General features: G+C 32.9%; 2 protein-coding genes across 2 annotated transcripts; one reads left to right on the top strand and one right to left on the bottom strand.

The window, feature by feature from the left end:
* Window positions 1-4,189: 4,189 nt before the first annotated feature.
* Window positions 4,190-5,978, bottom strand: LOC124457216 (protein ANTAGONIST OF LIKE HETEROCHROMATIN PROTEIN 1-like). The gene is made up of 3 exons (XM_047007497.1): window positions 5,093-5,978; window positions 4,744-4,849; window positions 4,190-4,636 (listed from the first exon to the last, which is right to left on the bottom strand). Exons 1-3 carry the CDS (start codon window positions 5,635-5,637, stop codon window positions 4,514-4,516), a joined length of 774 nt encoding a protein of 257 aa, XP_046863453.1. The 5' UTR covers window positions 5,638-5,978; the 3' UTR covers window positions 4,190-4,513.
* A 1,315-nt stretch (window positions 5,979-7,293) lies between these two features.
* On the top strand, window positions 7,294-12,790 carry LOC124458243. Its single transcript, XM_047008298.1, has 2 exons — window positions 7,294-7,335; window positions 11,569-12,790. The coding sequence occupies exon 2, from the start codon at window positions 11,741-11,743 to the stop codon at window positions 12,383-12,385; it is 645 nt and encodes a 214-aa protein (XP_046864254.1). The 5' UTR covers window positions 7,294-7,335; window positions 11,569-11,740; the 3' UTR covers window positions 12,386-12,790.
* The last annotated feature ends 965 nt before the right edge of the window (window positions 12,791-13,755 follow it).

Raw genomic sequence — 13,755 nt, 5'->3', positions numbered from 1 at the left:
TACTAAGCGCATATACAAGCACCAATTTCAGAGCTTGCTCTGTCACAAATTGATTGAGAATGATTATGAGCATATATAGTCAATTACTTTAACTATCTAAGTTCATCGTCATTGCGACGTCTAACTGTATGTGTGAGTATCGATGATATGGAGTAAGTAGCTTGCTCAGACTAAAATTTCCTGGTAAATTATACGCGCATGCGCAGTCTGCTTTACTATACGGAGACGACTTGACTAGCTGAGCAAGTTCATGGTCATGACAACGACAAACTACATCCTAGTACCGATTTTGAAGTAAACAAAATACTTCGTAATAATTTAAAAGAGAAATAATCTGCGCATGCGCAGTAGGGACTTTAATAATACCACAACTTTCATAAGCCTTTGAATTTATGTATATAAATATAAAGCTAAATATATGTTTTGTAGATGTCAACTAGCAGTGGAAGCTGGGTGCGATATGTATGCAGTGGCTTAGGGGTCCAGACGTTTCGGGTCGCGACCGCACTCTCCCTGCGTACCCCGAGCAAAGCCTATCGCAGGTGATCTCGGGGTCTGATGGGCGGAAGCTTGCTATTGACATCCCCAAGTAGGATAGCGTGGAAGGGGCCGAAATCTCCTACCGAAACGTTAACATGCAGCGTTCTAGTGCCTTACGCTTAACAAGGTATCGGGAAGCATGGACCGAAAACGGGGGTTTTTTGCTGTCGAGGTTTATGTTTTTGTTTACAAGATTTCTTCTAATTAAATAAACCAAGCAACGTTTCAATTAACTTGTTTTGACACTGTGCCATCATCAGGCACTTATAATTTATGACAACATTTAACATGTTTTATACATTTTTTCATGGTTTATACCTTTGTTATTTAAATCTCTAATTTACTTTATCTCAGGTATAACGAGCAAACCATACAAGTGCTTAATAGCAAACAAGGATTATCTGGTTCGCTTAATTAACATATGTTGTTCTATTGCTCATCTATCTCAGGGTATGGGAAGTCGTCATTCCAAAACTAAATTTTTGTTTTTAATATTTCTTTTTTTCTCTTTACAAGAATTTTTCTCATGAAAGAAAGTAAAATATACTAGGATACTGCAAGGTTCAAACAACTTCTGCCTTTTTGACTTATAATTTAAAACAACTCTAAGCCTGTTTATACGCTTTTTACTTGTTTTCTTTTACAATGTAACTTCTTCATAATCATTTAGTGATGAACGAGAGCCTTCTAATACAAAAGGGGTCTCTCATCATGAACAAAAGCAACCATGGGCTTCACGAAAAAAAGTGATTATCTAATTTAGTATAATAGTTTATGCATAGACAACATTTAATAAACCAGCAATTTGTATCGTCTAAACAAACCTCGCTTTCATCCCTTAAGTTGTAAAATTTCGATACATTTTGGATAGTGGATTTCTTTTTACCTTCAATCTAGAAAGTAACTTCTCTTCCAAAGTAATTTTGCAATTAAAGAGCACACTTTTCAGACTAAAAGAAATTCTTTTGATCGCATAACATAGAGACAGCGGTAAAACTTATTACGTACTTAAGCGTATATAAAGCATTTACAAGACACATACAAGTTTTCTTTTACAAGACCAAGTTACCGTCTTTTTAAAAGAAGTATGTAACAATGAGTTAAATTGACTAGTGAAGCAAACCTTCCTTTTCTAAACATTTGCAGCATATCAAAGTCATTCTGAGATCTTGAATTTCTCGAAGCATAGTCGAAAGGAATAGGCATTAACTCAGAACATTCATCTCCAACATCAGAGCCAATTTGATTTCTCCTTTGTTATTTTTCATCGTGAAATTTATCCGAAGTAATGTTATGGCTTAAACCGTGCGACATGGGATTTGAGAGATAAAAGCATGTCGAAGAAGCAGCTGTGCTAAGCATTGATTACCGTTCTCCTGATATAGACATTTGTATAAAATATATGGCATTAAATGAGAGAAACTATAAATTTTTCGTCTTTTTAATGCTTGTCTTTCTTCACGATCATCATTTCTTTAAATGGAAGCTTTGAGTGAAAGTTGTCAGGTATTGCTATCGTCGTATTGAAAATTACATTTTCCGTGAAGGATAACTTTCGGTTTGGACTTCTAAGTTTCTTTTTATTGAATCGCATTTTCATCAATTCAATGAAAAGGAACTTAGAAATTCACAATAAGCTTTTTAAGCCATTAAAAGACCAAATTGTTTTTCGTTGAAATTAATTGACTTTATAAAAATAAAACACCTAAAAAATTAACAAAAGAAAATAAAAAATGTTGAAACGAGTTTATTTCAATCATATCTTATTAGCAAAAATTAAGAAAAATAGCAACTAATGAGTCTTTACTTAAATTTATTGAGATAAAAGAAAATTATTCACAATTTTTTTTTCATTTTTAGTTAGATATACACATATTTAGCACGTACAAAAATCCAAGGTTTTACCATTGAAAGAACGTGAACTAATGGCTTTACCATTATTTGATTTTTTTTTGAAATCTAGATTTTAATGCATCAATAATTATTTGTAGATATGAATTCATAGTTACAGACATCGAGAATAATTCGCAGGTAGCTGACCAACCACAACTGACATTTTTTACAAAGTAAATAATAATGGCTTTTAGCTATTTGTCCTCTATGTTTGATCTTCACAAAACTTGCTACGTAATGTAAAAGGGGTAGCTATATACTTTTAAATTAAAGGAATAATTAATGAAATATCATTACTGATTTACAAATTTTACAAAGTGGTACATTTACAAAAGTTTGATGTACAAAAAAAATTAGTAATGTAAAAAGGTTCTACGGCATTGTTTAAGACACTGCCTGTTCACACTGGTCGTTTAGATCGATCTGAGATCGATCTAACTTAAAGCGAGCTAAGTGTGAACCTTCGCAAAAATTTGAGATCGATCTGAAATCGATCTCAGTCAGCTCGCTTCGAAAGGTGGTCTGAGATCGATCTGAGATCGATCCGGTTTATATGTGAACGTAAGTGAGCTTATTTCGATAGAACAGTTTCGCTCCCATGCCGTTTCAACAAAAACGCAGACATTTTTCTCAAAATTTAATATCAAATCAAAGAAAAAAGCTTGGAAAATGGCGCAAAAACGAGAGGTTTGGTCAGAAAAAGACTGTTTAGCCCTCCTCTCAGCGTACGGTACAGAACAAATTCAACAAAGGTTGAAAGGTACCCACAAAAACGCTGATATTTATAAAAAAATCAGCATTATAATGAAAAAAAAAGGATAGATCGTGATTGGACGCAATGTAGAACTAAATTTAAACATATGAAATCTGAATACAAAAAGCTCAAAGACACATTATCACGAACAGGAGCTGGGAGAGGCAAGGAACCCAAATTCTTTAACGTTATGGACAGTTTCTTGGGTGACAGACCAGAAGCAAGGGGTCTAAAAAACGTCATCGATACATCTGATGAATCAACGTGTTCATCAGCTAAAGCTGAAATAAAAAGCATTAACGTGCATCATGATGATGGTAAGTTATCGTGGATGAGTTGATATCGAGTGGTTTTTTTTTGCAAATGAAAATATTGGTTTTGCTTTTCATAGCAGACGAGCTTACAAGAAAATACGGACACGGGAGGATCATTGACGAAAAATGTCCTCAGTGCGATGAGTTTGTGGAGCTTAGGACAGCTGGAGCCCATGTTGGAAACAGCACTGCAGTATACGCTGATGATGACAGACTTGTTTGCCCATATTGCGATTACATTGAAGCAGGTGAATAGTAGAGCATTGCATGTGTGTACTAATTTTTTTTTTATTACGTCGTAACATTTATGAGATATGTTATGTAGATATCAGTAACGCAGATGAGAAGTTACCTAGTGAAGCAAATGAGGAAACCCTACCATCTCAAAGTGAAAACAAATCAGTGCCAAGGAAAAGAATACCAAGGGGGAATGGCAAAGCCATTTCGTCATGCAAGTGGCATTCGAGAATGCAATGAAAGAGCATTACAAATATCTCAAGGAGTCCGATGAAATGTTTTTGTCAGAAATGAAAAAAGAAGCAGAAAAAGAGCGAGAGTTGCGAAAGGAAGAGCTTAATGTTTATAAGGAGTCAATGTCACTTCTTGCAAATGCAATAGCAATGAGGTCTCAGCCTGTGCAACAACCATTCTACAATGTTCACCATGATGCTGAAAGTCAACAAACATATTACAAACTTTGATTTAATTTAAGAACATGAGTAATTTAGCTATCATCAGCTTATTGTGTTATCAAAAACTCAGTTAAAGAATTTCTAATTTGCTATGCACTTGTGTCTGTATTCTGTAAAACAAATTCTGAAATTTCATCATCAGGAATAAGTTCAACATAATCTGCAAAAAGTTCGTCAGCTCTACTTACACAAATATTGTGTACAACACAACATGATGCAATTTTCATAGGCAAATGATCTAAATTTGTATAATTCTTGTTAAGTAGGCATCTGAATCTGTTTTTTAAACGGCCAAATGCACAATCCACGACTGGCCTTGCTCAACTTATGTTGTAATTAAATTTCTTTTGAGCAGGACTGAGATTGCCATCGTTAGGATGCCTCTTCATCAACCATGGTAACAGTGGATATGCTGGATCACCAATAAGCATCTCTTTTCCTCCCTAGAGTATATCAAGACCATGAATTTTCTAGTGGCTATTATCAAAAATGTAGTAAAATTTGCCTCTGACCTAAGATAAGCTTTCTATTATAAGAACAGAAAACTTACATTTGGGAAAAATTTTCCTGCTTCAGCTTTTGCAAACACTCCAGAGTTTGACAAAACTCTTGCATCATAGACTCGACCTGGCCACTTTATGCAAATGTTAGTGAATCTTCAAAATTTTTTAAATATATATTTTTTACTTTTTAAGTGTGTGTAATTTAGTTCACTTTGTGTAACTTACTCAACTAGTTGAAACACATGTCTAAATTAATAAGAAACCTATTTTACATCAGTCACTGTTAAACTCCCCCATGGGATCTAAAAATTGTTGGAAGGTGAAAAATGTCAGCTGCTTAACAGGGATGCAAAAACTTATTTAGTCAACCTTGACAAAAGCAGTACGTTTTGGTACCTGTATTGATGATCAACAACAGCTTGGAGAACAACAGAGTAGAATCCTTTTCGATTGTAGTAATCTTTTGTAGAATTTGAAGGTGCTACAATTTGAATATGAGTGCCATCAATGGCTCCAGCACATTGAGAGAAGCCACATTTCGATAGAAAGGCATCAACGATACTTTGCAGTCTATGGCCTGTTGGCCAATTGATAACAAGACGCAGTAACACGTCAAAAATAGCTTGGCAAACCTCGTTCACGATTCCACAGGCTGTACTTTTTCCTATACCAAAACGCCAAGCTAAAGAACGCAAATCTTCATTGGTAGCCAAATGCCAAAGACAAATTCCTACTCTTTTTGGCACAGGGATAGCCTTTCTGAAATTTGTATCTTCTCGCAAAAGAGTTTTATTGATCTTGTCGCATATGAAATCGAATGTTCCCTTAGACATACGAAAATTTTCTGGCCACAACCCATCATCTTTCCACATATCGATAGTTTTTTCCCAGAAGAAATCGGAGCAAATGCTTGCATCCACCCAGAAACGGCTTTCACTCATTAATTTATTTCCTAGAGCGCCAATAAACAAAAAATAAAACTGGCCGTTCCCATCCTTTACTTCGCTGCTTTCTCAGTTTCAAAAAATATTTCTTTCTTCTTTCACGACGCATTCGCATCTTTTTGTGGTATTCAGATGTAATATTGAAAATGGTTGCGATCACTTCTTCCGACATATTTGGATTGCAATAATATAAATATTACACTTTGTTGTCAAGGAAACTAGCTCGGCGTACGTGTAGCGTCAGTCAAGTGTGAACGCTCACAAAATTGAGCTTGGTCATTCACAAGATCGATCTCAGATCAATCTTCTCGGATCGATCTTAAAGCGAGCTAAGTGTGAACAGGCCCTAAGAAAATTCAAACATTGCTGGTGGTAAAACGAATATTTATACAGAATTCTTAATAAAGCTACTACCTGTCAAACTTACGGATGGATTGCAAATTGACGTGACAGAAATAGCTGAAATACGTTAATGGTGTTATAATGGTTATTAAAATTTGGAAGAGATACATAAGTTTAAGTGCATGGTAAATTGGACCTTTTTCGGTAATATTTAAAAAATCTTTTGACAGTGTCTTTTACAAGAAAAACTTACACACTCCATTAGTCGCGACGATAATACATTATGTATTGGACGAGAGACAGGTGGTTGTGTTGATTTGGCGTTTTAAAATGTTTAACAGGGTTTCCTAACGTCGATCGCAATTAAAAGACAAAGTAAGCACTGTGAAAGAAACATCAAGGCTAAATAGGTATATGATTCGTATTCTTGTTTAAATATCTTCTAATGCAAGTATTGTAAATTTTGCCTAAATTTCAGAGTTTGCCTTGACTATTAAACTTACTATGTTTTGTCGATGCTCGAATTTCATTTAAAAAACATTGTACAGTTCAATTTGTCAGTACATTATTGATGCTTGTATGTTGTTTTCTGGTAAAATGCAACACAAATGTTTATCAAAAAAGAGTTTTAATAACACACGCTTTTAAAAAGACGTTTAATAACTTATGGCGTATAGCTCGCGGTACTACATATTAAGCTGTATATAAGTATATAAGTATATAAGTGCCGTACCATATAAAAAAACAAAAAATATTTGTTAATGCATACCGAAGTCTATTGATTAAAAAGAGCACTACTATACAGCAATAAATGAAATACTTATGTGGTAAAATTATTTTAAGAAAATGTTTAGATCGAAATATATATGTTTGAATTATCACCAGATAATCATGTTTCAAATATTCGCCAATTGATATAAACAAAGAGAGATCATCTTTGTATTTTATATTTAAAATGTATACGATTAAGAGATTGTGGTAAATACAAAAGATTTAGAGTTTAGTGTATCTAGTTTGCAGTAATCATAGTGTTCTTTTTTGTCATAAAACTTCCGAAATTAAATGGAAAAACAAATAAGTTGCAGCGCAAAAACATTTTGTCTTAGATACTATATTGGAGTCGTAGAATAGAAAATTAACAAATATAGATTTTATTAGCATATAAATTTGGCATTATGCTCTACTGAGAGTATGCCCATGCACAAGGAAAATTTTACATTCAGATTGAAGATTTTTGTGAAAGTAATTTTCTCAATTACTTCAATTTTCCTTCAGATAGCTTCGGTCATCTGGTTTGAGTTAGTTGTTTAAAGTAAGTAACTTATGCAAGAAGAAAACACGCTTAAAGAAAACGTAAGTAGTACTGATTCATAGCACCTTTCATTTTAAAAATCTGCAAAAATTATCAAGCAGCAACACTATTATAATCATGACCTAATTGAATACGCTGTCTATGCCTTAATTCCATTTACTGTGTAATAATGTATTAGTTGATAAAAGAACCAATGGCATATTGTTCGCGGTACTGCTCATTTACCTCAGCAGGGCTAAAGAATTCCGTATTTTGAGATGTCGAAACATGTTTATTTTCAAAAAAGTTGTCGTGTATATTAAATGTGTATTGGCAATAGTGCTTTTACGAAATTATGGAAAAATATAAAAAGTTATAAGTGCAATTTATTTACTTAATATATATCGTGAAGACTATAGTATGCAATAAACAATACCATTTTGTCCTTTTCAACGACAAATTTTCTTACCATGATTTAGTAAACAAGTTTCAGACTAGAGAGTTTCTCACTGGAAAAGCTGTTTGCAATTAATCATATTAATACATAAATATTTATAGCTTATAAACTTACATTTCAGTGTTAGGGGCTGTTCTCTTTATAAAAGACGGAGGTTTTTAAACAATAACCACCACATGTAGCTATTGTTTACTTTTTCCATTTAAAATAAGGAGAAAAGTCTTTCATAAATACCAAAAACAAAATTTCCTTATATTGCATAGTAGTCTGGTGATGTCATGTACAATTAAAAATTTGCAATTTGAAATGAGCAGAAAATGTAAAATAAATACGACTAATGCAAAAATATTGCATTTCTTTTTAATAAAATGCTACAGTTAATATTTATATACCAACAAATTAACAAAGCTTTAAACTAGTCATGGCATAAAAAGCAGGACTCGTTTTTATCTACACTTTTAGAGCAAGTATTGGTAATGTCGTTTTATTGCTGTGTATCAATTCACAACCTTATTTATCTATGCATGCAGTTCATACGGTTCAAGATTTAATATAATGAGCTCCATATTACAAACGCTATATATAGTGTGGTAAAATTTTACTGATGATAGCTTTAAAGCGTTTTTATGTGCTCGCATTTCTTCAGATATTTTTGTATTGTTTATTTTACATAATTATGATGACACTACGGCAATGAAACATTTCAAAAAATTTGCCTGATTTGCAAAACATTATAATGCGTTTTATTTTTTAGATTAAAGTGAACGTGAAAATGCTCATTTCGTATCTTCTCTTAAACATATTGTGCACACCAACTTTAATCTTTACCAATGGAAATGTCAACCTTCAATCTCAGCATGCCTCGTTGCAGTCAAAATTTATATTTAAAAGCATCAGCACTTCAAAAGTTAATGAATGTCTACAGCATTGCTTAAAAGACTGTTCATGTTTATCATTTCAAATTTGTGGTTCGGTATGTCAACTTCTTTCCACAACGATAACTACCAAATCAAGGAATGAAAACGAGCAAGATCAATGCAATCATTTTTCCATTAATGTAACTAATCAAAATGAGGTAAATCAATTTTGTCATATATATGCATATATATATATATATATTTGAAAATTGGTAACACAGGCATATTATGATAATGTTAAGGATTCTCTGCATTTTTATTTTGAAATTTTTATTAAGCTTTCAACTCGGTGCTTCGAACCTTCGTCAGAATGTAAGAATATATTATTTACAAAGATTTTGTAGGCGTTTGGAGCGTCTGATTGGTTGGTTAGTAAAAGAGTTGATATTATTGGATGGTATAAGATGCGTTGTCATGGTTTTTGGTGTATGGATTGGGTTAATGAAATTCGAGTGTTTTATTTTAGACGTTGTGTTATTAGTTTCTTGCTTTCGTTTTGTCTTTAGTTGTGAATAGATGATGGGGATGTCAATATGTCTGTTTATTGTGTTGTTGTCTTTGCTGTACCATGCCTCTTTGAATTCTCGTGCGCGTTTTGTCTGTGCACGTCCAAGAAGTTGTGTTTTTTCCAGTCAAATGTGTGGTTGGTATCATAGTTATGTTCTGCTGGTAGTGATTTTGTGTCGCGTCGCTTGATGGCATTTTTGTGTTCAGTGAGTCTTGTTTCAATTTTCTTGGATGTTTGTCCTATGTACTGTTTGGGGCAATCTTTACATAGTATCATGTAGATCACGTTGGTTGTGTCCAATGTCGTTGTTCGGTCTTTATGTTTAGTATGTCTTTATACATGTACATACAAAGTGTATCTACAATGGGCTCTCCCGGCTATCACCATGGTAAAATGGTGACTCCTGCACTTGGGACACAGGACGTACGGTTATATATATATATATATACATATATATTTCTTTAAGTTTGAAAATTTGTAATCCCGGCATTTAATACATAAAAGTTAAAAGAGTCTCCGGATTTTAAGTGATTTTTATTGAGCTTTCGACTCGTTGCTTCGAGCCTTCATCAGAATGAGGATATTTACTTACACGTGCTTTTAGCTTGGAGACTCATATACTCACAACTCAAGAAAAAGGACAAAAAAACTACAAACAACACCAAAACTAAAACACTATACTCTAATATTATTAACACCAATCATATTCACAATACACCAAAACCCATGGCAACGCATTTCACCCCATCCAATCACATTAATCAACCCACTAATCCAATTAGACGCTCTAAACGTCTCCAAGCTAAAAGCACGTGTAAATAAATATCCTCATTCTGATGAAGGCTCGAAGCAACGAGTCGAAAGCTCAATAAAAATCACTTAAAATCCGGAGAAACTTTTATCTTTTATGTATATATTTCTTTGTGTTGACAATTCTAAGCTGGTGCGCATTTTATATTTTTAAAAACTTTGATGACTCATTTCTTGTGTGATAATTCCGAGGCTATGTGGTGCAAGCATGCAAGCGTAGCGATTTTTTGTTTCGAGGTGGTAGACATCGTTGTTCAACAACGCATTCAAACAACGCTCATTTTCTCCTTAATGTGAACTTTCAGATATGACGTACCTTTGCAAAATATTTAACAAAATATAAACTAGCTATGTTGTAAAATTTAGCTGGTTCTTCAATGGACGCATGCCGATGCTATTTCTAGACGACAAATTGCGATCGGCACATGGCCTAAATCTTTCAACATGTAAAAGCAGAGGAGAAAATGTCAGAAACAATCTTGAACACTTTGGTACAATATAATTTGCCTTTCATAAAGTCTGAAGCAAGAAGCAAGGAATTGGCATGAATTCCTAGCACGAATATTTTAAACAAAGTCACAAAACCTATCGTCCTTCTGTATATGAACGAAAAAAGGGAAAGTTTTCTCACATTGTAATGTGAGTCGTTTATATTATAATTTCATCTAAGTGTTGATATATCATCTAAGTGTTGATGTATACATCTAAGTGTTGACGTTGAAATACATCTAAGTGTTGATAAATAAAATATGTCTCTCAATGAAATTAGATCATTACATAGAAATGCATTGGTATGTTAGAATGCAAATTTTTCAATTTGGAAAGAAGATCATAGCGCATCAAGAAAAGTACATCAAAAAGTTCTGAATTAATTTAATATAGTGATTTCGAATTTGATAACAAGTGGTGCATTAAGTTCTGTTGCAATTCAGCAATGCAAAAGACGTGTAAACATGTAGACACAAAGATACATTGCATTAGAGAAAGAGCGGAGAACAAAAAAGTAGAGATTCGTTACTTTCTGACTTATCAAATTACTACGAACAAGTTTATATACAATGCATAAAAGATAGAAAAACAATGTTATGTTATATTTGGCAATTATAAATTTTGAAAACTCATGAAAGCAAACTCATTGTAGCAATCGTAATTACGAGTTTGAGCAAGGGTGATGATATGATTGTTCATTGAGTCACAAGGATTGTTACAATTGATATTTTGGACTGTAAGGAATACTTAGCCTTTAAGTAACACCTAAGTAAAACATATAACGAACGATCATAGCTGTTATTACACCCTACTGCACTTTTTTCAACTTCAATTTTAATGCAGATTTTCGTTCTTCAAAAAATGCATAATTGTTCTATAAAAGATAACTGTTTTTTTTGGAAGTAAAATAAATAACTATGGTAAAATGGGATGGCAAAACTACAGTTGTTGCTTTCATTTAATTTTTTCACAGCTCGATTTAAAAAATAGAAATAGTGGCTCCATTTTTTGCAAACAAAGTTCGTTACAAGGATACTAAATCTTCCTATTAAACGCTGCAAAATAAAAAAAATATTAACGCTTTACTCAGTATAAGTTGTTTCTTTTTTAAGAGTCCATCAAAGCACAATCGACAAAGCTGCTTCGTCGTAATAAATTGCTGTCTAACCTCCAATTTTTGCAATAACAATGGAAATTGCCGAAAATCAACATCACCAAACAGTAAGATTCGTGCTACATGTCAGTGTGAAGAAGGATTTGTTGGTGAGCGTTGTGAAAAGAAAGCAATGTCTTGTCAAAGTTATAGTGGTCTTTCGAATGGCTGGTACAAAATAATTACAAAGGATGATAACAAAGTGAAAGTCTACTGTCATTTTGAATCAGACAGAATTTGGACTTTGGTTATGTCTTATAGCTTAGAATTCAATGAACATTACAAAAATAGTCCGTACTTTACAAATTCTCCACGAAACGAAATGATTGAAACATGGGAGGATCATAGGCTTTCTTTGAACTCAATGAAAACTATAAAAGAAGATGGAAACACATTATGGTGTATCACATGTTCCTACGGCAATAATGGCTGGAATACCACAGATATTGTTATTGCAAAACATAAAAATGCGCCAATTATGAAAAAAGACATGCCTTTTCCAATGTGCCTAAATGTTGACTTTATTAATATCAGAGGCAACTTTTGTAGAAACTGTTCTGTTCCTTTTTGGCAAAGCAAAGATTTTATATTCCATACAGACAGTGAAAATAGCAAGGATTACTGTGAAAAAAAACGTATTTTTGACCCGATGAAATGTGATGACGGTTCAGGAGGAGAAGATAATTTCGGATTTTACAATTGTCGAAATAGACAACACCGTTGTTCTTCGTCAAATAATGCAACCACACAGTTGTGGTTTGGTGGAAAAATTAAGTAAAACTGTATATAAAAAGGAAGTCTTCTAGTTTGGTAAAATAACATACAAAATCCATATATATAGCATAACGGTTGCAAAATTCATAATATGGTACTAAAACTTTTGTGCTTGAGGCGATTAAGTGAGGACTAATATATATTATTCTAATGTATAAGTGGTATATTAGTTTATGGATTAAGTGTACAGAATATAATATCGTGCGGTTCGTTTAAAAATATTAAGTATAACCTTTGGGAATGCTAAAAAGAAAAAGAAAATTTGAGTAAATTTTTCTGTATTCTTGTAAATATCTTTAACTTTGTGCTAGGCACATAACATTCCTTTGCCAACATAAATTATAAATTGCTATGAAGATGTGAAAATGTAACTGTTGCATGATCAATATAAGTAATAGTATAGTTTGAAGTGCAATTACTTATAAATCTGTGAGTTTTTTAAAGACTGCAGCAAGTCCGAAAAAAAGCGCTATTTGCAGTCTTTAAAAACGCTCGAAAACGCTTTTGTTTATCATTTTTAGCAGCAATCAATGCACAAGAAAATTTACCATTGCTAGATAATAATATATTGTGAGATATTTCATGACTTTACTAACTCTGTCTTGCTTCGTTCATTTTTTAGTTTAAGGAAAACCTATTTTACCCATCTTATGACTGCCAAGGACACTCATCCAAAAAACGTTACTCGCTAGTTTGTGTTTATTCTTTGCATTCCTTAGTAATTGTTTAATCTTAAACGATTGTAACTGTGGAAATTTTTGTTATCATAAAACTGTTGCGAAAATTTTTTTTCGAATTAAGAAGAATTTTTGTCGTTTTTCACAACAATTCAATTATCAATTAGGTTACATTACTTAAAAGGAAATTACACATTTTAAGAAGCAGTTACCGCTCTTTTACTGTGCAATTGCACATTTTCATTCAAATTATCACCGTTGAAATATATAATATATTATACGTATGCAACATTTTTACGTTTCGAAAAATTTAAACGGTAAATGCAGTCCAGCATCTCATACAAGACTAAAATCAGAAGCTTTGAAAAAAGGAAATGTGAGTTAATATTAACAGATCTGTTTTAATTGTTGTATGTATAGCGCATGTTTCAATCCACTGATGGTTCGTTAACCAAAGCGTACAACATAGTTTTATAGCTTGCTTATAGAAGCTACACTTCCAATTGACACAAGTTACAATATAATTGAAGTCAAGTTTGCTGAAAAGTCTGTCCTCTACTGCCATTCGATTTTCTTAAGATAAAGGCGTAACGCATAACTAAACTTAAATACAAAGGAAAAATGTGTGTCGAACAATCTTGGTTGCTTTAGCTGTAAAAACCTTTATCGATTAATCATAGTGGCTGTAACGGTAGAA

Source organism: Xenia sp. Carnegie-2017, unplaced genomic scaffold (assembly GCF_021976095.1).
Source record: "Xenia sp. Carnegie-2017 unplaced genomic scaffold, XeniaSp_v1 HiC_scaffold_6, whole genome shotgun sequence".
NCBI classification, from domain to species: domain Eukaryota; kingdom Metazoa; phylum Cnidaria; class Anthozoa; order Malacalcyonacea; family Xeniidae; genus Xenia; species Xenia sp. Carnegie-2017.
Note: the sequence above shows the minus strand (reverse complement) of the source record. Positions and strands in the feature narration are given on the sequence as shown.

What these genes read in the sequence shown, in the direction of transcription:
- LOC124457216 (XM_047007497.1), bottom strand. Translation starts at nt 5,637, where the DNA reads ATGAGTGAAAGCCGTTTCTGGGTGGATGCAAGCATTTGCTCCGATTTC. An exon ending in GTTGTTGATCATCAATACAG is followed by an intron (nt 4,850 to 5,092) that starts GTACCAAAACGT and finishes AAAATTTTGAAG; the next exon opens with ATTCACTAACATTTGCATAA. An exon ending in CAGGAAAATTTTTCCCAAAT is followed by an intron (nt 4,637 to 4,743) that starts GTAAGTTTTCTG and finishes GATATACTCTAG; the next exon opens with GGAGGAAAAGAGATGCTTAT.
- LOC124458243 (XM_047008298.1), top strand. Translation starts at nt 11,741, where the DNA reads ATGTCTTGTCAAAGTTATAGTGGTCTTTCGAATGGCTGGTACAAAATA.